The sequence below is a fragment of the Schistocerca gregaria genome, chromosome 10 (genome assembly GCF_023897955.1).
Source record: "Schistocerca gregaria isolate iqSchGreg1 chromosome 10, iqSchGreg1.2, whole genome shotgun sequence".
NCBI classification, from domain to species: Eukaryota; Metazoa; Arthropoda; class Insecta; order Orthoptera; family Acrididae; genus Schistocerca; species Schistocerca gregaria.
Window position 1 is genome coordinate 212,701,814 of NC_064929.1, and position 27,817 is coordinate 212,729,630.

General features: G+C 41.5%; 1 protein-coding gene across 1 annotated transcript in view; it reads right to left on the reverse strand.

Moving 5' to 3' along the window:
* LOC126293584 (aminopeptidase N-like) overlaps positions 1-27,817 on the reverse strand; it is a 155,445-nt gene that overhangs the window by 58,329 nt on the left and 69,299 nt on the right. The window contains exons 5-6 of the mRNA XM_049986859.1: positions 14,911-15,060; positions 5,052-5,357 (exon numbers count right to left, since the gene is read on the reverse strand). Of these exons, the coding sequence (XP_049842816.1) occupies positions 5,052-5,357; positions 14,911-15,060 (456 nt within the window). The remainder of the gene's footprint in view (positions 1-5,051; positions 5,358-14,910; positions 15,061-27,817) is intronic.

The following is a 27,817-nucleotide window of genomic DNA, read 5'->3' on the forward strand; positions in this document are numbered from 1 at the left end:
CAAGACCAGCGTGGGAAACACAAAAGATGAGTTCAAATTTTTTTTTATCATTACATGAAATGACTTTATTAACTGTGCTCTGATAACACCTGCCACATAATAACTATGTTGTTGCCCGAAAATGTAGTATTTAGCAGCGTGAGCAACATCACAATCATTAAATTTTGACCTTTGTTGTGGTAGGGTTGTTAGAAAGTGCACACTTTTTTTGTAAAAATACAATTTTCATTCTGCATGGGTGAACGTTTCACAGTGTGTAGATAAATCCCTCCCGCTTGTTTTCAAACTTAGTTCAACCTGTTCCCGTGAGTGGCACCGTCACATCACGTCTTCAGCATTGCTGCTATACTTGACATTCGTCAGAAGCAACGTCTGTCATAGAATTCCTGTGCTGGGAAAACGAGACAGTGGGAAATATCCACAAGAGGTTGGAAAAGGTATACGGAGATGCTGCTGTCGATCGCAGTACAGTTAGTCGGTGGGCCTGCAGGTTACGTGATGAAAGCGTGCATGGCAACACAGGATTGTCCTCGCAGCGGCAGGCCTCGTACTGCACACACTTCAGAGAATGTGCAGAGAGTTAACGAATTGGTGACTGCTGACAGACGCATCACACTGAACGAATTGTCACGCTACGTTGGGATAGGGGAAGGAAGTGTCTGCAGAGTACTGAAAGTGTTGGCGTTAAAAAAGGTTTGTGCCAGGTGGGTTCCCAGGATGTTGACAGTGGCTCACAAAGAAACAAGAAAAACGGTATGCAGCGAACTTTTGGAACAGTACGAGAATGGTGGAGATGAATTTCTTGGAAGAATTGTGATAGGTGATGAAACATGGCTCCATAATTTTTCACTAGAGACGAGGAGGGAATCAATGGAGTGGCATCATGCAAATTCACCCAAAGAAAAAAATTCAAAACCACACCTTCTGCTGGAAACGTTATGGCTACAGTGTTTGTCGATTCCGAAGGACTCTTGCTTGTGGACATCGTGCCAAGTGGAACCACCATAAGTTCTAATGCATATGTGACGACGCTGAAGAAACTTCAAGCTCGACAGAGTCGTGTTCGACCACATCGTAAAAAGCAGTATGTTTTGCTGTTGCACGTCAATGCAGGGCCACATGTCAGTCAAAAAACCATGGAAGCGATCACAAAACGCTGATGGACAACACTGAAACACCCGCCTTACTGTCCTGACCTGGCTCCAGGTGACTATCATCTCTTTGGGAAAATTAAAGACTCTCTTCGTGTAACAAGGTTTGAAGATGATGACACCTTTGTGCACGCTGCCAAACAGTGGCTCCAACACGTTGGTCCAGAATTTTACCGTGCGGGTATAAAGGCACTGGTTCCAAGATGGCGTAAGGCAGTTGAGAGGGATGGAAATAGGCGGAGAAATGAAAATATTGTTCCTAAAGAATGTATCTACACACCGTAAAACTTTCAAACATGAGGGCTTCAGTGACAAAAATTTAAAAAAGAATATGTGGAAGGGAATGCACTATGGGCTGCTCATACATATAAACCCACAGGTAGCAACACACTGAGGCGCCCGCGTTAGCAAGTGCGGGCAGGTGAACATTACACCAAGAGTGCCATCTAGTAGCCATAAATATAAGTAGGCTACTTAACATTTAAAATACAGACAGCTGGATGTTAAGATGAACAGTATTTAGTACGTGAACTAATACGTAAAGTTTTATTTGACAGCAGCAGACATGGTAATTTTTTGTTGACGTAAAAACTTACAAATACGGTTTGAAGACTGAAAACTGATCAACAGTACAAAAAGAAACAGTACTTACATATCAGGTATAAAATAAAGATTCAGCGAAAAAGCTTTAGTCACAATTTGAAAGTATAATGCGTGGAAAGCAAGCCACTATGGGCTGCTCGCATATGTCGAGCTACAGGTAGCGTCAGTGCCTGAAGAAATTTTGTGCTTTCTGCGTGAGGGGCTTCTTAATTGATTAACACCAGCAATATTACTTACATTGGAGTGGATTATGCAGTATGAGACTCGGTAACAATTTTTATAATTGTTTTAATGTCATTCTTTTTCCACTCATTGTGTTGATTTTTTAAATTACAGAATTTGGCCAATTATAGACCGCTTAAAATTAACTGAAGAGCCAAGAAAACAGGTACACCTGCCTAATAACGTGTTGGGCCCCCGCGAACATGCAGAAGGCTGCAACACGACGTGGCATGGACTCGACTAATGTCTGAAGTAGTGCTGGAGGGAACTGACACCATGAATTGTGCAGGGCTGTCCGTAAACCCGTAAGAGTACGAGGGGTGGAGATCTCTTCTGAACAGCACGTCGAAAGGCGTCTCAGATATTCTCAATAATAATCATGTCTGGAGATTTTGGAGCCACTCTGTAGCAATTCGGGACGTGTGGAGTGTCGCATTGTCCTGCTGGACGTGCCCAAGTCAGCCGGGATTCGCAACGTACACGAATGGATTCAGGTGATCAGACAGGACGCTTACGTACGTGTCACCTGTCAGAGTCGTAGCTAGACGTATCAGAGGTCCGAAATCACTTCAACTACACACCACACGCCTTTCACCATTACAGAGCCTCCACCAGCTCGAACAGTTCGCTGATGAAAGGCAGGGTTCATGGATTCGGTTGTCTCCATACCTGTACGCGTCCATCCACTCGATACAATCTGAAACCAGACTCGTCGGACCAGGTAACATGGTTCCAGTCATCAACAGTCCAACGTCGAAGTTGATGGGCCCAGGTGATGGGTGAAGTTCGTTGTCCAGTCATCAAGGGTACACGAGTGGGCCTTGGGCTCAGAAAGCCTATATTGAGGTTGTTTAGTTGGATGGTTAGCACGCTGACACTTGTTGATGGCCAAGCACTGAAATCTGCAGCAGTTTGAGAAAGGGTTGCACTTGTGTCAAGTTGAACGATTCTCTTCAGTTGTCGTTGGTCCCGTTCATTCAGGATCATTTTCAGACCACAGCGAGATTTGATGTTTTACTGGATTCTTGATATTCAAGGTACATTCGTGACTTCATCGCTACCTCGGAGATTCTGTCTCCCATCGCTCGTGCGCCGAGAATAACACCACTTTCAAACTCACTTGGTAACCTGCCATTGTAGCAGCAGTAACTGGTCTACCAACTGCGCCGTATTCTACCTGTTTACATATTTGATAAGCATGCCCATACCAATTTCGTTGGCGCTACCTCTTAAAGTGGTATTTCGGCCGTGTACAGTGCGGCCAAACTTAGAGTGAGTTGCAAGACTGGCCACAAGGTTCCCTGCCGTAACGAGCACCTGAAACCAGATCCTCGATATGGTAGTCAAGCACCGTGACTGCTCAGCCGCGGAGGTGGAGGGGTTTAACTGTAGGGGGGAAACTGGCCCCTCAGAGTAACACCAAACAGGTTACACAAGTTACTGGGTGTAACAATTGCATAGAGACGTAGTCCACACAGTGGGCGCATTTGTGTTAAACTACAGAACTTACTTTTCCTCAGTTCCTCAATTAATGAGCCTAATAAACCACTGTTTCAGAATTCTCTCGCCATTGCATCTGCACAACATGTTAGTGAGGTGACACTATGTAAACTCCGCTGTGTTTTGGCGAAAGAAGCAAACTTTAACATGGCAACAAGAGAGATGTGTAGGTTCCACTCGAAATTCGCTACCCATGACGCTTCTCTGAATGTTGCAAACATTTCACAAGCCAATTGAAAATAAATCTCTACTTTTGTTGCAAATTCAGCGGAATTCTCTTTAGATACCAACCAGAGTACAGGTGACAGATCTTTTTGAACAGTCCTCATGCGACTGTGGGCGTGGAGTGGCTTCACAGTATGAGGTTAAGAACGGCACTCCCCCCCCCCCCCCCCCCCCCCCAGCACTCAGTATTTCCCCTTCAGCGCCTGCCCGTAACCCCCACCACTACCACACTCCCCGCTTGTGTCCTGCGTCCAAATGAAGTAGTTCATTCATGAAGTACGGAACCCTGGCGTAGTTGCCCAGTTCGCCGCTCAGCTGCGGCTACGCTCGCTTCGTCTCGCTCGTACAATAAAGCTTCGTAACACTTCATAATTTTACCAACAGATGGCCGAACTATGCAGTTACGTGCACGCAACGTTTTGCGCCCTTATAGCGTCTGAGTTAAATAGAGCATGGTCGAAGGGGACAAAGGAAAGATAAACAGAGAGGCCTGTCACATATAAAGAAGGTATTACATTTAATCTTGCTCGACATTTTCTCATGGAGCGCCCAAAAAAGTCTTTATCTGCCAAATGAAATATTATTTGTTGTATTCATGGGCTGAAAACTAGGGCTACCAACGAAATGCACCCCAATTTTATGTTCCTTTTAAAATTTAACCCAAAATAGAATGAGTATGTTTATCACTATCACAAAGTCTATATACCTATGTTAAGTAACTATTCAGAAGTTTTCCTGTAGATTTTATTTTTGTTGAGAATAATAACACTCCAGATTCAAAAAGTTAACTGTCACCTGTAGTCATTGGTACGATTTCAGGTAAAATTCCTCTTTCAGTGTTAGTAACAAACATTTATTTTCATGTCGGCTGTGCGTGCTCACACAGCCAGCCTCTTCGTTTGTATCTTTAATATTCATTTGTCTGCAAGCGCTGCCAACGGTAGTCTACCCGTAGACGTGAAGTTTAACTGCACATATAGTCACTTGTAATTATGTCAGCACTGCAGGAAGCAACTGACGCTGCTTTCCCCTAGCCCCTCACCTCCACAACCCCTCGTAAACCTATCGTTCCCAACAAACACCGTTCGATTCGTCGACAGGCAGTAGAGGGGGGACTGAAGTGAAGTGACGTAGCGCCGATGTAGTGGGGGAGGGAGAGGGGAAGAGAGTGAGTGAGCTAGAAAAAAGTGAGGAGTGTGCTATCTGTGAAGAGTTTGAAGTACCAGTTCATTGAAATTGAGTGGTTAGTTCACACTTGACTGGCGACCACATCATTCTGCACGGACTCTGCCGCGTGTTACAAACCTGCTGACGTTGGCCAGCCTGCGGGCGGCTGGAGGTCGCCATTACCTGTACGTGGCGAGGCCCCAGTTCTCCATGGCGCCGGCGCTGAAGTCCGGGATGGCCACGTTGTCCAGCTTGTCGATGGTTTCTGTCTCGTAGGGGACGCTGACGAGCCGCTCCATGGTGTCGATGATGGGCTTGGTGACGCTGGCCGCGTACTGCCCGTCCTGCACCACCTGCTGCCTGGCCCAGACGCCACCCAGCTCGTCCGTCACCTCCGTGAACTGCGACACGATGAAGGCGACGAGGTAGCTGCTCATGGGGGGCGTCCGCTGGAACACCAGGTACTTCCTGCCCACGGAAACGTCCTCCCTGCAAGGGGCAGAGAGCGGCGTTTATAGGCCTCACACGGAAAGTGTCGGTTCCGACAGAAATACTCTACATCTAGGTAGTGCCTCAAAGGACGGTGAGTGCAGGCAACTAGTCAGAACCTGCTGGAGCACTGTGGACAATGGAAGACCGGTCCTACCGTCCACTGGGAACTCTCTTACACTTCATGGCACCAACTGAGTGAATGTCTCAGCGCAAAGAACATATTTGTATTTTTGTCCAAGGTGAGTGAATTTCCTTGGAGAAATCCATGATACACACTGTGCTGCCTTACAAATATATTTATTCACAACCGGTTTCGATCACTGATCACCTTCACAGTGGAAAAATGTTGTGGCAACTTCACGTCATACATGCTACGTCTTGTGTGTTAACCTACTGGATGTTATAGTGACTGCTGTGGACTTGCTGCTGGTACGAGGTTTCATGTTTTCAAAGTTTTCTGTTTGCTTAAGCCGGTATTATAGCGTGAAGAATCTTTTTCTGGCGTTTGCAAGTCAGCTATGGCGTCTTTCCTGGTTACATAGCATGTATGACATGTTGTCACAATATTTTTCCACTGTAAAGATGATGAGCGATGGAAAACTGTTGTGAATAAATATATTTGTAAGACTAAGTGTAAACGGTGCATTTCTCCAAGCATATCGATACTGTTGGCAGCCACCTGAAAAAAGTTTCGAGTGACTATTGTTACTCAAATATCGAAGCTTCTTTGGGAATCGAGAATGCCTAAATACACTCATATGATGAAAGTCGTGAGACAGCGATATGGACATATTCAGATGGCAGTAGTGTCGCGTGTACAGGATATAGAATGGCAGTGCATTGGCAGAGCTGTATTTGTGCTCAGGTCCTTCATAAGAAGAGGTGCCGCACGTAGTTATTGAAACACAACTGGAATTAACAGATTTTGATATCGGAATGGCAGCTGCAGCTAGAGTCAATGCATTTTGGAAATGGTTAGGGAAATCAATATTCCGACATCCACTGTGTCAGGAGTGTGCCGAGAATGTCAAATATCAGGCGTTACCTCTCAGCACGGACAACGCAGTGGCCGATGGCCTTCACTTAATGACTGAGAGCAGCGGAGTTTGCGTAAAGTTGTCAGTGCTAACAGACCAGCAACACTGCGTGAAATAACCGCAGCAGTGCCGGACGTACACCGAACGTATCCGTTAGGGCAGTGCAACGGAATTTTCCTTCACTGGGATGTGGCGGCGGACAAAAGATCGAGTGCCTTCGCTAACACCACGACATCGCCTGTACCGCTTATCCTGAACTCGTGACCATGTCGGTTGGAGCCTACACGCATGAAAAACTGTAGCCTGCATCGGCAACACTTCCGCAACTATGGACCGCGAGAGAAGAAGCATGCCTCAATATTTCTGCAGGGGGCTTCTAGTAACTTGCTGAATCCCTGCCACATCTCACTGCTGCAGTACGCCGGCCAAAAGGAGGTCAGTCACGATATTAGGAGGTGTCCCAAGACATTTTTCACCTTAATGTACGTACAGCGAGTTTCAAAATCACCCCTACAGACTTCGAGGAGATGCAGAAGGTGTCTCGAGGTACAAAATGAGGTTAGGAATCTGTATTCGCGAAAGTCATCCGGCGACGCTACAGAGCGTCGAAATTATAGGCCTCCTATATGCAGAGTGACTCGTTAGTGACGTTGCAACTTTTCAAGGACGATGAACAAAGATAAAAGTATCGATCTGCGGTAAAGGCTGGGATCCGAAAATAACTGACTAGAAGGTTATAAGCGAAAGTCGTACTGTTGTTACGATTACAGAGTAGGCAACTTTCGAAGGTGATAGTACGTCCCAAAACAAGAAAAAAGTCTAGTAAACATGGGCCTTATAATGCATGCCTTACGACCTATGAGCACTTGTTCAACAGAGGAGGTGAGTGTTTCACATTAGCGAAGATGAACAAGTGCTCAGAGCCGCTGAGGTATTCATTTCAGAGCCCATGTTTACTGCACATTTTTCCTTGTCTTGGTCCACACTACCGCATCTGAAAGTTGACTACCCTACATTCTTAGCAACAACAGTACCGGCACATGTATTCCACTGCCACAGATATCGGAACGACTTTCCCTTGTAACTTTCGACTCGTTCGTTTTCAGAGCAGAGATCCTTACCTCAAATTAGTAAATTTATGCTTCTCCATCCTCCCAGAAAGTTTGTAGTATCAACACGGAATCATCCTCTGTATACTAGTACGTGCATTTACAGGCGTCGGGAGCTGTAACTTTGACACTCTGCACCTTTGGTTCTGGACATGGGTTCCTATCCTCATTTTGCTCCTTAAAACATCTTCTGCATCCCCCCGAAAATTGTAGGTGTAATTTTGAAACACCCTGTTTAACTGTCACGAATAACACAGTGAGCAAGTCGGACATAATGCAAAAAGTCTGAGGCGATCATATAAGGAGGTAGTCAACTCGAATCTAGATCTGGAGATGACCCAACATACATTGTAAAATTTAGCTAGTTTTACATGCATTTAACCTGAGAAAACTGTAATTCGGTTAACGTACTGTTTGAGTTCTCTATACACAGCTTATTTCGTAGCTCTGCCTTTCATTAAGGGTGTGTTTCTTCACATGAGTTTTTGTCTCTATTTTTCTAGGATGTTCAACAATCTACCTTGTCATGCCTTGTGACAAATGGTGATGTTTTCAGTGATGTCATTATTAGAGTGATTGCACTCTCTTGAATGAGCATCAAATGCGGAGGAACTGGATTCACGAACATTAACGTTCTTACATATCCACCACTTTCCATTCCGTGACAGTAGTGTCCAGACGAGGAAGTGTGGCCGTTTTTCATGTGACAGCTGGAACAAGTACACAGTGCCACCTGTGTACCGTGAGATATGACACATGTTGGATGCTATCAGGATCACATACACATAGGTATATTTATCTTCTACATATTCATGGCGCTCTATGATTTCTAGATACACAGCAACTTTGACATCATCGACATTGTGTAACTGAAAAATACATACTTTGATGTGGACATAAATAATGTTTAAGTACAAACAACTTACTGGCGACGGCAGCCACAGCTCAGACATTGTGAATAGCGACACCAACGCTCAATGCTCAATAACCATTCAAATTGTCATAAATATTATAACAATTAAAAAGTCAAGAATGATGAGTTGCTTTATTCGCAACTGCCAGTTTCACATTAGTATAGACATATTTTTACGTTTATCTGTCACGGATACAAATCACCGAGTGAAATTTTTGAAATGGTAGAAGTACAGAACCAAAGTATTTGCATTAAAAAAAGTTGACTCACAACAGTTATATCTGCATAATGAGGATAATGGAATGTAGTGGAGCTAACTCGTGTAATGCTGAGGGAATTAGATTAGGGAATGAGACACTTAAAGTAGTAAAGGAGTTTTGCTATTTGGGGAGCAAAATAACTGATGATGGTCGAAGTAGAGAGGATATAAAATGTAGGCTGGCAATCGCAAGGAAAGCGTTTCTGAAGAAGAGAAATTTGTTAACATCGAGTATAGATTTAAGTGTCAGGAAGTCGTTTCTCAAAGTATTTGTATGGAGTGTAGCCATGTATGGAAGTGAAACATGTACGTTAAATAGTTTAGACAAGAAGAGAATAGAAGCTTTCGAAATGTGGTGCTACAGAAGAATGCTGAAGATTAGATGGGTAGATCCTATAACTAATGCGGAGGTTTTGAATAGAATTGGGGAGGAGTTTGTGGCATAACTTGACTAGAAGAAGGCATCGGTTGGTAGGACATATTCTGAGGCATCAAGGGATCACCAATTTATTATTGGAAGGCAGCGTGGAGGGTAAAAATCGTAGAGGGAGACCAAGAGATGAATACACTAAGCAGATTCAGAAGGAGTACGCTGCAGTACGTACTGGGAGATGAAGCAGTTTGCACAGGATAGAGTAGCATGGAGAGCTACATCAAACCAGTCTCAGGACTGAAGACCACAACAACAACAACAACAAAGTAGATGGACAATTATGGAGTCCCAGTTTTCAGGGAGTTAAGAATTAAATCACATTGGTACGCTGCCATATCAAAATTGAGTACATCAAAAAGATCCTTGTCAGAATGTACAAAGCATAACTGCTGAATGAGCCAGGCCTTGATCTCCAATGACGTGAAACCGATTGTTGCGAATAAAGCATCCTCATACAGCCTTGTGGGGTTTGGGGAAACCTAGTCAATCTTGACTTATTAATTGCTATAATTTTTGTGAGAGTTGACTGATTATTGACTGTTAAGTGTTGTTACTGTTATTACAGATTTAATTAACCTAATAATTCTACTCTGCTGTATACAAATGTTATTGTCTTATAGATAGCAATATGTACACATTTATTTGGTTGTTCTCTGTGTCAGAGGGCACTGACTGTGGTGTCTGCGCCCACATACTGTGCTGGCAATTAAATGTTTTAAATGCATCTCATGGCTCACAGGAAGAAATCTTTTAGCAAATACTAACAGACTGCAGAGCAGCAAGAATGCAAGATTTTCAGATATTAGTCATTATGGACACACTTTACAATTAACTTCCTTTGCAAAAGGAATAACTGAGTGTATATACAACTGTAACATTCAGAACCTGTGACAATTGGTATTCTAGAACGTGTCATCCACAACTTCATAGACCATTTGTCAAAGTAACTGAGTGATAGGATTTCACCTACAAATGTATTTTCTGAGCTGTTTCATGTACTTGAGTGGAAATAACAATGTTCTTTTGGAGAAGGTTAAAGTCTGTGGCTTTTGAGGTATAATCATGAGAGTTTCACTACATATTCAACTGACTGGATGCACAGGACCATATTAAATGGCACATACAGTTATCATGATGAATCTTCTTTTTAATGGGAGCAATTAGTATTGGTGTTCCACAGGGGTCACTTCTGGGTCCATCCCCATTCTTGCTATTTAGAAATAACATTCCATGTTACAGTGATACAAAGAAATGTATGCTGCTCATAACAAACCTAGTTCATTCTATTATGTACAAGGCAAGCTATAGCATCAGTAGTAAAAACACATCAGGCTCAAAAGAAAATATGTAAAACTGAGCATTCAAAATTCTTCATCAGAACTTGAATTGAAAATCATACATTACAGATGATTTCAAATGCTTGAATTCTGCAACATTTCCTGTACGAGGAATTGCTGATTTCGGCGATGAAAGTATTACAAAATTATTTCACTTTTCATACTTCCCTTGACTGATGTAAGGAAAATGGGGCAATTCCACATATAGACACAAAGTATTCATTGCACAGAAATATACTGTAAATGTAATATCCGATGTCCATCCTCGAATTTGATGTAGGTGTCTGTTTAAGGAACGATGATTACTAACAACAGCCCCACATTAGATACACTCTTCTATTAAATCTGTATTTAACTATCCTCCAGCAGTAGTATTCATAAATATGACACAAGGAACGACATTATCTTCCACTTTAAGCTTAGCCAGAAAGTACGAAACCATGCACCCATAAAAATATTTTACTTCCACCCTTAAGAATTAGTGGTGGTGGCAGATAAAGTTTGGAAAAAAACTGACACTATTATACGAAATGTTCTATTCCATGTATAAATTTTACAGTGATATCGTGTACATTGTTGGGTTTCATTTATCGAATTTTGTTGTAAATTAAGATTAAAACAAAGAAAACTTATTTAAATGATCAGCATGTAGTCATGCACAGAAAATAATATCTTATTTGTGAATATACTAACACATTCTGCACCATGTCGGGTTTTGACAAACATGATCCTCCAAGAAAACGAAAATCAAAAATTAAAAGTGAAACTGAGGCCTCAGAATAATGATAAAACGAAATGCAGTTCTGCACTAAGTACGCTCTACTGACTGAGGACGGGCATCCAGATGAAACGACAAAACAGTCAAAGCCTCCATTCCCTAAATCCAATTGGCTCACTGGCAGAAGTACTGGGCCACCTCAGTCGGGGAAGTCGAAAGCATCCACACTGTCGCTTCGTCTACATACTGTCTTCTGTTCTTAAGTGCTACTTTCTGCGATATTACACAATCAGTGCCACACAGGGGGTCGTCATCGTCGTTGATCTGAAGTTGGCAGCGCGAGTGCAGTGGCTGTCCACCAGTGGTCGATACTGCGTCCAGCACCGTCCAACATCAAGGGGCGCCAAGCCTGAGCGCCACATGGGTGCTAGATGCGCCGTCTGCAGCGGCAACTGCAGCTTTTTTGCTTATTTTTTTTTAATATCATCAGCCTTCTAACTGGTTTTATGCAGCCCGTCACGAATTGCTCTCCTGTGGCAACCTCTTAATCTCAGAGTAGCACTATCCTTTTCTATTTGCTGTATGTGTTCAAGTCCGTTTTCCAGTACAGGTTTTGCTCTCTACAGCTCCCTCTACATTTATTCCTATCCTCGCCTCCCATCTTCTTGTCAGTGTTTTCCATATATTACGAGGGTGAGTCTAATGAAAACCTTAAATATTTTTTAAAAATATTATTGATTAAGCAGAAGTGGTACAAAGCTATATCACTTTGCAACGTAATCTCCGCCACGCTGAATGCAAGTCTTCCAGCGCTTACAAAGTGCATAAATATCTTTAAATTCTTTTGGTAGTCCGCACAACCACTCATGCACCGCGTGGAATACCTCTTCACCAGAACGAAACCTCTAGCCTCCCATTGCGTCTTTGCGTGGTTCAGACATATGGAAATTATTTGGTGATGAGGAATGGCTCCATTCCTTGCTCGCTCTCTTCGTTTCCGGTTGGTGGAAGTGAACCCAGGTTTCGTCCCCCGTAACGATTCTTGCAAGGAAGCCATCACCTTCTCGTTCAAAGCGCCGAAGAAGTTCTTCACGAGCATCAACACGTCGTTGTCTCATTTCAGGAGTCAGCTGCCATGGCAGCCATCTTGCAGACACTTTGTGAAATTGTAGCACATCATGCACAATGTGGTGTGCTGACAAGACTAATCTGTAAACATGCTGCAATGTCACTCGGCGGTTTTCCTACACTATGGCTTCAACTGCTGCAATGTTCTGTGGAGTCACAACTCGCTGTACCTGACCTGGACGAGGAGCATCTTCCTCTGAAGTCACACCAATTGCGAACTTCCTACTCCATTCGTAGACTTGCTGCTGTGACAAACATGCGTCACCGCACTGAACCTTCATTCGTCGATGAATTTCAACAGGTTTCACACCTTCACTACACAAAAACCGAACAACAGAACGCTGTTCTTCCCTGGTGCAAGTCGCCATCTCTATACTGATACTGCGACAGTATGTGCACCTGCTATATGCTGCTACGTAGAGGCCATTCTGCACGCTGCTTGTAGCACGCTTACCAACTTACAGGATAACGGTGCGAAATTTCGATTTGTTTTACAAATTTAAGGTTTTCATTTGACTCACCATCGTACTTTCCTCACCGATTCTCTGGAGAACCTCCTCATTCCTTATCTCATCAGTCCACCCAATTTTCAACAGTCATCTGTAGCACCACATCTCAAAAGCTCTGATTCTCTTCTTTTCTGTTTCTCCCACAGTCCGCATCTCACTGCCATACAATGCTGTGTTCCAAATGTACATTCTCAGAAGGTTCTTCCCCAAATTAAGACCGATATTTGATATCAGTAGACTTCTCTTGGCCATGAATGCCCTCTTTGCCATTGCTAGTCTGCTTTTCGTGTCCTAACTGCTCCATAGATTGTAGGTTATTTTGCTGCCTAGAGATCAGAGTTCTTTGACTTCACCTATTTCGAGATCACCAATTCTCATGTTAAGTTTCTCGCTGTTCTCATTTCTGCTATGTCTCATTACTTTCGTCTAGCTACGATTTACTCTCAATCCGTATTATGCGCTCATTAGACTGTTCATTCCATTCAACAGATTGTAATGATTCTTTATTTACGTGACCATTACTGCACTCCAACCCCAGTTCTCAATACCAGTAATATCGTACTACTTATCTGCGAAGTAACAGACATATTTTTGTGACAATATTCACATTTGGTTTTATTAATGTATAGGTACTCGGATGTATCGATATATTACAGTGATATGGTTCTTTTGTGTATTCATTTCTGTGAGACAGTCATAATATTTGACTTACTTGTAACCGTTTTGGCGCAAATGCGCACAGAGAAGTCTTTGTTTCACTTTGCAGAAGTTAAGTTCTTATTTCGCTTTGTGAAAGAACAGGCAAGTCTTGGGTTTGGTTAGTGGAAACTAAATATATGGAGATTGATACAAAAACTGTTTTCTTGATGACAATTAAGAAGAAGTATATGTGAATTTACAAGAAGTTTAATTAAAATGTGGATTGTGAACACCAAGTCAAAAATTATTTCTACCATACTATTGTTCTGATCTGGTATTGTTTGATCATTAAGAATTTCCTGAAAAACGCATTTGTTAGGTCTTCAAATATTGCTAAAATACAGATCTGGACCTTCTAGCAGTCACAGTGGAATCACCCTATAATCAACAAGATGAGTCATAACAACTTCGACGAGATCTACGTGGGAATCCATTCAAGGTAAGTGCCAGAATTAATGAGTTATTCACAGTGACTTCATTATTTCCATTCTGACGATACCATCCACAGTCAATAACTTTGTTGTTGCCTGATAAAGCCAACATATGCTGCGTGAGCAACATTTTTAATCTGAGTGCTGACCTATTTTGCAAGTGGTGGTATTGCTAGAATATCCAGTAATTCTTGTGCAGTTTCTCTGAGGACAGCAATGTCATCAGTGTGTCTTATCATTGATATCATTTTTTCACGAATTTTAATTCGAGTTTTTAACTTTTTCATTTGCATTTAATCGCCAGATACTCCCAAGCTAATCTTCAAGGCCCAGCCAGTGTACTCTACAGCGATTCCAGCGGAGCTACTTTGCACTACAGTGACGTACATTGCTATTCACTGCTTACCTCTCCACAGATACGTCAACTCGCGGCTAGGACTGTTAGCTTCGTGGAACGTGATCTCAAGTCAGGCGCAAAAGAACTCTTTTACAGAGATTTACAATTGTGCATGTAAAGGACATCACTAGGGAAACAATTTTACATTGCAACACAAAAAAATGGTTCAAATGGCTATGAGCACTATGGGACTCAACATCAGTCCCCTAGAACTTAGAACGACTTAAACCTAACTAACCTAAGGACATCACACACATCCATGCCCGAGGCAGGATTCGAACCTGCGATTGTAGCGGTCGCGCGGTTACAGACTTAAGCGACTAGAACCGCTCGGCCACACCGGCCGGCCATTGCAACACATGTAGATCTTCAGTGTACAAGTTGAGTATTAACAGTTTATGTATTTTATATTGATGTTTGTTATTCATTCCATGCTTGATTTGCGGTTCAATTCCCATGCTGTTTCCAGAACAGAAATGTATTTTGTACCTGTGTTACCACATGGACACACGCCATTTGGTGCCGATTCTAAATTAAAATGTGTGAAAGCCAAATAGGGGCCTTAGCCATCTGGACTTACATGGTAGAATTCAACCGGGTGTTGAATAGCACATTGTAGCCAGAGGGGACGATGAAACTGAAGGTGAAAGGCGCCTTGATGGCTGGCTCGTCGTAGCAGGGGAAAGCGCGCCTGGCGTATGTAGGCTGGAACTGCGTTGTCGCGAGCCACCTGGCGACAGAAGCACACACTAGAAATTACTTGTTGAACTTCTTCCCCATCTACCCCACACTCACTGGATCGTCGTTGCAGAGGAAAGCGTGCCAGTATGTCGGGCGAAAAGGCATCCTGCAAAGTCAGCTGGTGGCAAAAAAAAAACACGCACACACAAGAAATTAGTTGTTCTGCCATATCTATCCCCCACTCAGTGGCTCATCGTATAAGGGGAAGGGGACCCAGGTGTATGTCGGCTGGAACTGCGCTCTGCTGAGCCACCTGTGGGCAGAAGTGTACTCATATAGTTAGCTGTTGTACTCCTGCCCTGCCTTAACCTCACTCTGTTTACATTGCACAGTTTCTCTGATTCAGTCTCTCATTAATTCGTACACTGTATTTTATACATGCCATCATCAAGGAGAGACTTCAGGAATGACTGCCTAGACAAAGTACAGATGTATTTAATTTATTTATTAGTGCATTTCTTTCACCTGCGATACAGACCCTCTCTTACATCTAACAGGACATCCTTATTGAATTGCGAATATTGTAAGTATAGTTCTGCAGAACAAATTTTTAACTTAAAGTCAATAATTCGCCATAGTACTTTAACAGCAAACCAATACTAGTGCCATTTATAGATTTCAAGAAAGCAGTTGATTGTATAGACAGCGAAACGATAGATAAGGTCATTAGAGAATGTTGTGTTAAATCAAAACTAGCAAACATAATTCGTGAAACACTAACATGTACAGTATCTATAGGCAAATTTATGGGAGAAGTATCTCAGCCTTTTGAAATAAAAACTGGTGTTAGACAAGGTGATGGTTTATCACCTTTACTGTTTAACTGTGTTCCAGAAAAAATGGTAAGGATCTGGAATACGGAGCTAAAAAATCACAAAATTGAACCAATAACCCTGGGAAGGAAAACAAATGGAATTAAATTAAACTCCTTGGCTTTTGTGGATGATAACGCAATACTTTCAGAAAACCTGACAGAAGCAGTTACTCAAATAAACATTCTGGAAAAATTAGTAAACAGAACTGGTCTCAAAATTTCATCTGAAAAAAAACAAAATTCATTACAAATTTAAAAAATGCACCAGTACATAGAAACACAAATAGGTAAAATAGAGCGAGTAAATAAATTTGAATATCTTGGAGAAACTATACAACAGGATGGACTAGAAAAATCTGCAATAGATCACATTTTTATATAGAAATTTGATGCAAATCACTTTGAGAGCATATGAGCAGAGAGTCTTAGTGGAGAAATCTCAAGTTGCTAAAGGTCAGCTGAACACCTATTCTGTTTTACTACATGAAGCAGTGGATGACGAAGTGTAATGTGTATACAGTCTTCATTACTTACAAAATCCATTTGATTCCCTTCCATATACATGGCGTACTGAAGTTCTGCAGATATACAGGGTGGTCAGAAACTGCCCATAAAAATTTAAGGGTGTTGCAGGATAGGCTGTGCTGAGAAATAACTGTTAAGGAAAAATCTCGATACATTACGCCATTTCCAATTTAATTAGCACTCAAATTGGACAATCAGGCCGCTGCACAAATTCAAATGCCCTCCAGAGAAGGCATCCCAAATGTGTTCTTCGTTTTGTTTCCTAGAGCCGAACAAGAGAGCAATACAAAAATTGGAAGTGAGGCGGTAGTGAGGATCGAACCCAAGGCAAAGGCTTAGTAGTCTTAAACGCTATCTTCTGTGCATGAGAAGAAATGACATTAATTGTATTTGGCGGGCCGCTTGAATTTATGTGTGCAACAGTCTTACTGGCTAACTTCAATGATAAAAAGCTCAGAATCGGCAGAAAGCATCCAATTTTTTTCTTAACTATTATATCTCAGCGCAACCTACCCTGCAACAGCCACAGATAAGTAGGATTCTCAGCCACGTGTGTAATAGCTCTTTGGAGCAGGGTGTTTTCACCGATAGACTGAAGTATGCCATTGTAAAACCATTGCATAAAAAGGGGGATACGTCGGATGTCAACAACTATCGCCCAATCTCTATTCTGACAGCTTTATCAAAAATATTTGAGAACGTAATGTATTCAAGAGTAGCCTCCCACATTTGTAAAAATAAAGTACTAACAAAATGTAAGTTTGGTTTTCAGAAAGGCTTTTCAACAGAAAATGCTATACACGCTTTCACTGATCAAATACTAAAAGCTCTGAATAACCGGACATCACCCATTGGTATTTTTTGTGATCTCTCAAAAGCCTTTGATTGTATAATTATGGAATTCTTTTCGATAAGCTAAATCATTATGGTTTGAGGGGGGCAGTGCACAAATGGTTTAATTCATACTTAACTGGAAGAATGCAGAAAGTTGAAATAAGGGGTTCATGTAATGTTAAAACAATAGCTGATTCCTCAAACTGGAGGGGGGGGCTATCAACTATGGGATCCCACAGGGTTCGGTCTTAGGTCCTTTACTGTTCTTGATATACATTAATGACTTACCATTCCACATTGATGAAGATGCAGTTAGTTCTTTTTGCTGATGATACAAGTATAATAAAACATCCAAAAACCAAGAACTAAGTGATGTAATTGTAAATGATGTTTTGCACTAAATTATTAAGTGGTTCTCAGCAAACGGACTCTCTTTAAATTTTGATAAAACACAGTATATACAATTCCGTACAGTAAATGGCACAACTCCAGTAATAAAAATAGACTTTGAACAGAAGTCTGTAGCTAAGGTAGAATTTTCAAAAATTTTAGGTGTGTCCATTGATGAGAGGTTAAACAGGAAGCAACACATCGATGGTCTGCTGAAACATCTGAGTTCAGCTACGTATGCTATTAGGGTTATTGCAAACTTTGGTGATAAGAATGTCAGTAAATTAGCTTACTATGCCTACTTTCATTCACTGCTTTCGTATGGCATCATATTCTGGGGTAATTCATCATTGAGTAGAAAAGTATTCTTTGCTCAAAAACGTGTAATCAGAATAATTGCTGGAGCCCACACACGGTCATACTGCAGAAATCTATTTAAGGATCTAGGGATCCTCACAGTTACCTCACAATATATATATTCACTTATGAAATTTGTTGTTAATAATCCAACACAGTTCAAAAGTAATAGCAGTGTGCATAGCTATAACACCAGGAGAAAGGATGATCTTCACTATGCAGGGTTAAATCTGACTTTGGCACAGAAAGGGGTAAATCATGCTGCCACAAAAGTCTTTAGTCACCTACCAAACAGCATAAAAAGCCTGACAGATAGTCAACCAATATTTGAAAATAAATTAAAAGAATTTCTAGATGACAACTCCTTCTACTCATTGGTTGAATTTTTAGATATAAATTAATGGAGGCGAAGGAAAAAAAAAACTAACTTAAACTTTAGTGTATGCAATATTTTGTGTAATGTAATACCTTGTACAGACATCTTTTATTAACCTGACACGTTCCACATCATTACGAAGTGTCGTATTCATGATCTATGGAACAAGTATTAATCTAATCTAATCTACAGACGTAAACATTGTCCGTAGCAGTCTGTAACGCGATGTTTATTTAATCGTGCGATGAGCTAATTACCATGTTCTTATGCACAGAGCTAAATTCAGAATACGATCTTAAAAGGTGTCACTGCAGTCTGGATCCTTTCGTAAAATGAGGGATTATGGACACTTTTTACTTGTAATTAACAGTGATGTGAAAATGACATCAAATACAAATGTTACACACATGTTTGACAAAGACGCTTACTCCAAATTGGCTAATCGCACGATTAAACACACATCGCGTTACAACCTACCACGGACCATCAGAATTGGGGATCACGAAGCACACCAACTTAGGAAACACTGCTCTACCTGGGCAGTAAAATGACCCATGAGGAACGGAGCACGGAGGACATAAAAATCTGACTAGCTCTGGCAAAAAAGGCATTCCTGGAGAATACTGGTATCAAACGTAGCCTTAATCTGAGGATGAAATTTCTGAGGATGTACTTTTGGAGAGTAGCATTGTATAGGAAGAAGCTTCGACGTCTAATGAGCCACAAGGGTTCATACGTTAAGGATTTCACCTCCTTTGTGGCAAAAACAAGAGAGTAGTGTACTCGGCTACGAATGTGATGGGTAGATTCGGTGTGAATTCTTAATTCACGAACGTACCAGTGTCAGATACTGTGAGCAAGGAAAGAACAGCACTCGATGTCTGTAAGTTAGTGCCGCGCTGTTTAATGACCACCTACTTCAGGTGGAGAGGGGAATTCTATAACCAGGTGGATGCTGCAGTTCTCTCGACTACAGCAGCAGACACCTTCATGGACGCATCTGAAGCGTCAGCACTCCAGACCGCAGTATTGGGACCAGAACCGTGGCCGCGGTGTATCGATGATCGTCATCTGGGCACATCGAGAAGGAGAACTACCGAACTCCCACCAACAGCTCAGTCAGCAGCACACTAAAATACAATTTACCATGGACGCAAGAAAGAACTGTTTGCTGCCTTTCCTCGACGTACAACTTTAGTGAAAGTCTCGCGGTGAACTTGCCCACAGGGTGCATAGGAGGTGTGTAATAAAAGTAATGAAACTGACAACAATGCAGGCGGTGTGAAAATGCTGTGTTCTGCTTGTGTAGAACGGCATGTTCATCGCTTCCTGATGCTCTGTCCGCGTTTTAGCACCGAACAGACATCACGCAATTTTTGAGAACGCCATCAATGAAGTACTGATTTTTTGGTGCCTCACGAAAACGGAACAGCGGAATTTAGAGCAACGTCATGCCAACCAGTTTTCTGCCAAACTTTGTGAATCAACGAGTGTGACCTCTCAAAATTTAAAGCAGATCCATGGGGAACATTCCTTGTCAGGGGCACTAGCTTTTCGCTGGCACAAATAGTTTCTCGAAGGAAGAATATGAACCTCGGTCGGGGAGACCTCCATCTCAAAATCCGACAAAATCGCTGAACGTGTGCGTAGTGAGATTCTCCAAGATAAACTGTTGACCAAGTGTTTCACAAAGGTGCTCTTGAAAGGCTAAGGAAACGGGCTGATACCGGACACTGCAGACGAGTGGATGCTGCACCATCTGAACGCACCGTCTTACCCGACCACTGCCGTCACGGAATTCCTTATCTCCAAAGGCATTCCTACAGACCCCCAATCACCTGATCCGAGTCATTGCGACTTTTCTCTTTTCCCAAAATTGAAAAAATGTCTTAAGAGAAGGTCGTTTTGGGGCTCTGGAGAACATCCAAAAGAATGTGACCGACGTGTTAAAGGCTCTGCAAGAGAGTAACTTTTAGTACAGCTACCAAGCCTTGGAAGAACGACTACAGAATTGTATGACTGCCGAATGGAACTACTTTGAAGGGGAAGTTACTGTTGTTTGAGAAACAATAAAAACTTTGCCAGATAAAAAAACAGTCTCATTACTTTTCTCACTCACCTCGTAGGAAGTCCACTTGCGTGGACAGGTACCCACATGTTTGCTCCCACCATCACCCGACACAAAAGAAACTCGCCCTGATCACTGTAACTAAGAGGTCCCACAGGTCAGCGATGAATAATACATAAAGGTGGTAGACTAGCGTAGTACACTGTGCAACATTCCATTTCAGCTGTTATTAGTAATATTTTTCGTCATGTTGATATCACTATAAGCTGATCATTATCAGAAACATGTTTGGCTGTACTGGCCGAACATTTGGTGAACCACATTCTAATTCATATGTTACTGGATCTTTTCGGTTGTCCGAAATCATAATTAACACCTATTTATAAGTTCAAAATTTTACATGATCCATGCAGCTAAAACGAGTTTGCTGTTCCATGATCATATATACACTTTTAGCTATATACTGACCAGTTTTAGATGTCGTAGGTATATAGGTTATGAATCTTAAATAATTTTTTAGTTTACGGTGCCTTTAGTACGTAGTGGAACACTTGTATACAGTACACAGTGAACTAGTGGACACTCATCGATGCTAAGAGATTCAGGCCTATGACAATTTATAAACTTGGAGAATCTACTAGTGAAGGTTTTCTTAAAGCAGTGACAATAACAAATGTAACTTCTGCTTTTAGAAAATGTGGAATTTATCTATTTAACGTTAACATCTTCGATGAATCAGATTTTCTTATGTCTTTAGTTTCAGATCACCTAATCCAGCAGAACAACTGGGATCAGAGGAATGTGTGAGCCCTCCAAGCACTTATAAAGTTGATATACAAAATGTTGAAGCATATATCTCACTGAAGAAATTTCGTGATTTCCCACAAGATCCTCCTAGAAAAACAAATGGACACTCAAAAAAAACAACATCATATTGTCTTCAACACCTGAGAAGGCGGCAGCTGAAAAAAAAGAAACTTTCAGGAAAAGGGTGAAATTGGAAGATAATGAGAAAAGAAATGCGAAGAAGCCAACACGAAGAAAACTCAGTAACGTGAAAGTAAAATGTCTTCAAGCGAAGGTGATGAACAAGGAGATAAATATGTCTCTCTGATGAATCAGAGGGCAGTTCATCAGTAGATATTTTTTTTTTATTTGAACTGGGATGTTGTGTGATTGGCGATTATATTTTGTTATAAATTCCAATTGATGTATTTTCATAGTTTACGTCCTGATTCGTAGTAGTGACGAATATGTGGTCTCAGAGCTTTTGTGTTCCCATAAGCAGAAGACAATGAGGTGTATAACATATGGGCACTGGAATGATTGTGCGATGTCTATGGCTACAAAGCTGTATGTCACTTTTGGCAGATTTGATTTTCACAGAGCAAAACGTATTTTCGATTAATGCTTGTATTTATATTTAACACTGTATTAATGTTTTCTTTATGATGTAATCTATTCAATGCAAAAATCGTAACTGTTTGACTAGAGTACACAGTAAAACATTTGGAGCATATTTCAAAAATTATAAGTTCATTTATTAACTAGCTGCCAAATCATTTTTGTTTCACTCCAAAATTTTGGCAATAAATTGTTCTTTCTAAAAAATATTTTATTCTGTAAGAAGTGATTTCTACAAAATAATCAAAAATGTAATTTTTGTTTCACCGTGTACCACTCTCCCCTGCTACAAAATCTCAGGTTCATCTTCGGAGGCAATGGTTATGAGATAAAGATGACTGACAAACCAACGGCGAGAAAGAATGAAAGCAATAGCGAAGAACAGAAACAAAACACCGCGCTATTACACGGGGTAATAGAGCGAGAGTGCAAAATTCTCCTCTGAGCAGGTATTAGAGCTGTTTTCCGAGGCAGTAATGAAATAAAAACTTGTCCTCTGCTCAAAGAAATAAGCAGCCGACAAGTTACATGCTGCTGGAGTTTACGAAATCAGCCGCGAGCGTGGACTACTTTATACAGGCGAGATGGGGCGACTGATTATCACACAGATATCGGAAACACGAAATATATATTCGTCAAAGTATAACACGAAGTCAGCAGTGGCGGAACACCAGGGTGAAATCGGCAAGCAGACAATATTTCACGAATCGCGCATACTAGAGAAACAGCCACTTACCTTGAGCTGGACGATTAGAGGCGTTAGAAACATCCGGGGGACCCGCCGACGTGGACGGGTGCAGACTTCCTGCGTCTGGGTTACCACCAGCAGTAACAGCTCTACAGGGGGGTAGTTCAGGTGAAGCAACACACACACACGCTGGCGCGCGGGAAACCACAGCAGTCGAAGGCAGAATAAACGACTCAGCCAACAAAACAGACAGCAAGCAAACAGCGCTACGTCACAGTTGCCGCCCGTTTCTCTTTCGTCTATATCTACCAGTGGCAAGAAGTAAAGCAAGTGCCCATCAAAGACGTCTGTTTCTCTCGATGGCAAGAAATAAAGCTAACACCAATAATGGGCCCTACACAGGCACCAATTTGTCAGCCGACCGACGGACCAATCAACCAACCGACAGACCGACTGACTAATTTCGTGTCAGCCTACACACGTCCCGACCGACTTTACTCAGCTATTACAGCGTCGCCCTGTTGTTGTGTTCATGTTCTACGAGGTCCTGCCTGATTTTACACAGAAACGAAAACGAGGGTTTGCCTTGAGTGCTTTACAGGAAAAAAAGAGAGAGAGGAAGGTGTGAGCAAAGAGACTGCTAAAGCGAGGGAAGAAATTCATCCATGTTCTGTTACTTAAGCAGCCGCGAGCTGCTGATTTTCGTAACTGTCTAATAAAGGATTAATCAAGCATTTCGGAGCTGCTGAACACAATCAAACCAATGTTAATGAAATTGAATTTAGTCATGAGAGAGGCTGTAGACCGCATGGATAAGCTGTTAGCTAGACGATGATTTCTAGCGACTGGCAGAAGTTTAAAGGATCACAAATTCACTGCTGTTGTATCCCCACAATTATTAACGAAAATGATTCCTGAAACCTGCAACGAGATTTGCAGTTGACTGAGGAAATAAATCACGGTAAAGAAAAGTAAATAAAATAACAGATAATCACGTAAACGTTATTAATTTATGTATGTGTGTAGCAAGAAAGATGACCTGTTAGTTTAAGAAACTCATTTCAGGAAGGAAGACAACACATGCTACTGGTGCATATAATGCAATAAATACAACAACAGATACACAATAAATGAAGCGTTTAGCAATTGTTAGAACTGAAAAAAAATCTCAGATCTTGCTCTTTATAGTAGACAGTTGCATACAGGTTGAACTTTTTTAAAATTTAGAACAATGAATCAAGTATATCTTATGAATTAGCGTCCTTTGAATGTCAATATTTCTGTTTTTCCTATAAATATGAACCATGGACCTTGCCGTAGGTGGAGAGCCTTGCGTGCCTCAGCGATACAGATGGCCGTACCGTAGGTGCAACCACAACGGAGGGGTATCTGTTGAGAGGCCAGACAAACGTGTGGTTCCTGAAGAGGGGCAGCAGCCTTTTCAGTAGTTGCAGGGGCAACAGTCTGGATGATTGACTGATCTGGCCTTGCAACATTAACCAAAACGGCCTTGCTGTGCTGGTACTGCGAACGGCTGAAAGCAAGGGGAAACTATAGCCGTAATTTTTCCCGAGGACATGCAGCTTTACTGTATGGTTAAATGATGATGGCATCCTCTTGGGTAAAATATTCCGGAGGTAAAATAGTCCCCCATTCGGATCTCTGGGCGGGGACTACTCAGGAGGATGTCGTTATCAGGAGAAAGAAAACTGGCGTTCTACGGATCGGAGCGTGGAATGTCAGATCCCTTAATCGGGCAGGTAGGTTAGAAAATTTAAAAAGGGAAATGGATAGGTTAAAGTTAGATATAGTGGGAATTAGTGAAGTTCGGTGGCAGGAGGAACAAGACTTCTGGTCAGGTCACTACAGGGTTATAAACACAAAATCAAATAGGGGTAATGCAGGAGTAGGTTTAATAATGAATAGGAAAATAGGAATGCGGGTAAGCTACTACAAACAGCATAGTGAACGCATTATTGTGGCCAAGATAGATACGAAGCCCACACCTCCTACACTAGTACAAGTTTATATGCCAACTAGCTCTGCAGATGACGAGGAAATTGAAGAAATGTATGATGAGATAAAAGAAATTAGTCAGATAGTGAAGGGAGACGAAAATTTAATAGTCATGGATGACTGGAATTCGAGTGTAGGAAAAGGGAGAGAAGGAAACGCAGTAGGTGAATATGGATTGGGGCTAAGAAATGAAAGAGAAAGCCGCCTGGTAAAATTTTGCACAGAGCACAACTTATCATAGCTAACACTTAGTTTAAGAATCATGAACGAAGGTTGTATACATGGAAGAATCCTGGAGATACTAAAAGGTATCAGATAGATTATATAATGGTAAGACAGAGATTTAGGAACTAGGTTTTAAATTGTAAGACATTTCCAGGGGCAGATGTGGACTCTGACCACAATCTATTGGTTATGAACTGTAGATTAAAACTGAAAAAACTGCAAAAAGGTGGAAATTTAATTAGATGGGACCTGGATAAACTGAAAGAACCAGAGGTTGTACAGAGTTTCAGGGAGAGCATAAGGGAAAAATTGACAGGAATGGGGGACAGAAATAGAGCAGAAGAAGAATGGGTAGCTTTGAGGGATGAAGTAGTGAAGGCAGCAGAGGATCAAGTAGGTAAAACGACGAGGGCTAGTCGAAATCCTTGGGTAACAGAAGAAATATTGAATTTAATTGATGAAAGGAGAAAAAATAAAAATTGCAGTAAATGAAGCAGGCAGAAAGGAATACAAACGTCTCAAAAATGAGATCGACATGAAATGCAAAATGGCTAAGCAGGGATGGCTAGGGGACAAATGTAAGGATGTTGAGGCTTATCTCATTAGGGGTAAGATAGATACTGCCTACAGGAAAATTAAAAAGGCCTTAGGAGAAAAGAGAGCCACTTGTATGAATATCAAGAGCTCAGATGGAAACCCAGTTCTAAGCACTGAGGGGAATGCAGATAGGTGGAAGGAGTATATAGAGGGTCTATACAAGGGCGATGCACTTGAGGACAATATTATGGAAATGGAAGAGGATGTAGATGAAAATGAAATGGGAGATACGATACTGCACACTGCAAGACCTGAGTCGAAACAAGGGCCCGGGAGTTGATAACATTCCATTGGAACTACTGACAGCCTTGGGAGAACTAGTCCTGAAAAACTCTACCATCTGGTAAGCAAGATGTATGAAACAAGCGAAATACCCTTAGACTTCAAGAAGAATATAATAATTCCAATCCCAAAGAAAGCAGGTGTGGATAGATGTGAAAATTACCGAACAATCAGTTTAATGAGCCACAGCTGCAAAATACTAACACGAATTCTTTACAGACGAATGGAAAAACTAGTAGAAGCCGTCATCGAGGAAGATCAGTTTGGATTCCGTAGGAATCCTGGAACACGTGAGGCGATACTGACCCTACGAGTTATCTTAGAAGAAAGATTAAGGAAAGGCAAACCTACGTTTCTAGCATTTGTAGACTTACAGAAAGCTATTGACAATGTTGACTGGAATACACTCTTTCAAATTATAAAGGTGGCAGGGGTAAAATACAGGGAGCGAAAGGCTATTTACAATTTGTACAGAAACCAGATGGAAGTTATAAGAGTCGAGGGACATGAAAGGGAAACAGTGGTTGGGAAGGGAGTGAGACAGGCTTTTAGCCTGTCCCCGACGCTATTCAGTCTGTATATTGAGCTAGCAGTAAAGAAAACAAAAGAAAATTTCGGAGTAGAATAAATAAAAACTTTGAGATTCGCCAATGACATTGTAATTCTGTCAGAGACAGCAAAGGACTTGGAAGAGCAGTTGAATGGAATGGACAGTGTCTTGAAAGGAGGATATAAGATGAACATCAACAAAAGAAAAACGAGGACAATGCAATGTAGTCGAATTAAGTCGGGTGATGCTGAGGGAATTAGATTAAGAAATGAGACACTTAAAGTAGTAAAGGAGTTTTGCTATTTGGGGAGAAAAATAACTGATGATGGTCGAAGTAGATAGGATATAAAATGTAGACTGGCAATGGCAAGGAAAGCGTTCCTGAAGAAGAGAAATTTGTTAACATCGAGTATTGATTTAAGTGTGGGGAAGTCATTTCTGAAGGTATTTGTATGGAGCGTAGCCATGTATGGAAGTGAAACATGGACGATAAATAGTTTGGACAAGAAGAGAATAGAAGCTTTCGAAATGGGGTGCTACAGAAGAATGCTGAAAATTAGATTGGTAGGTCACATAACTAATGAGGAAGTATTGAATAGCATTGGGGAGAAGAGAAGTTTGTGGCAGAGCTTGACCAGAAGAAGGGATCGGTTGGTAGGACATGTTCTGAGGCATCAAGGTATCACCAATTTAGTATTGGAGGGCAGCGTGGATGGTAAAAATCGTAGAGGGAGACCAAGAGATGAATACACTAAGCAGATTCAGAAGGATGTAGGTTGCAGTAGGTACTGGGAGATGAAGAAGCTTGCACAGGATAGAGTAACATGGAGAGCTGCATCAAACCAGTCCCAGGACTGAAGACCACCACAACAACAACCCATTAATATAAATTAAACTTCATGTTTATAAAAACTCAAATTTTATAGTTAATTATCTCAATTTTGACCACAGTTTTTAATAGATTTGGAAAATTCTAGAGTTTTGTGTACCTGTGAGTATGGTTTGTATGCTGTCCAAAATTCATCGAAGAATCTCCCTTACTTATGAAGAAAAGTTTACCTATAACAACAAATGCAGCCAATGGTAAATGAAAAAAGGTGAAACACAAATGTAAAAAAAATATTTTATTATATTTTTGAATTTCCACCACTACAAGTGTAAATCCTGAATCCTTACTGGTCACTCTGACAAAGTTTAACAAAGTTATTTTTAAAAGTATAGACTGTGGAAATTAAAAATTCCTGTGGTGTCTCTCCTGCTTCAAGACGTCCCGTTTGGCGTCCTACCCCCCCTTAAGACCCCTGCAACTCATCCTGAACACCCTATATAATACGAGAATAGCCTCTTCCACAATTGTATTAGAAATATATTCAACAGTCAACAAAAAACCCTGAGGAAGACCATTTGCAACAGTGGCCGAAACGTCGGAGAATTTTACATATTTACAATGTAGGCAAACATCCTGAAGATTCTCGTTGCCGTTTCTCTGATGTGTCAAGAGAGTATGGGAGTGGCTGGGAGTGACAGACTGGAAGTTGCGGTTTCTTGAAGGCAATTGTCTGGCCGTACCATTCCTCCGGTGGGATGAAGTACCAAGATCCGCCTCAGAACAGGGTACTG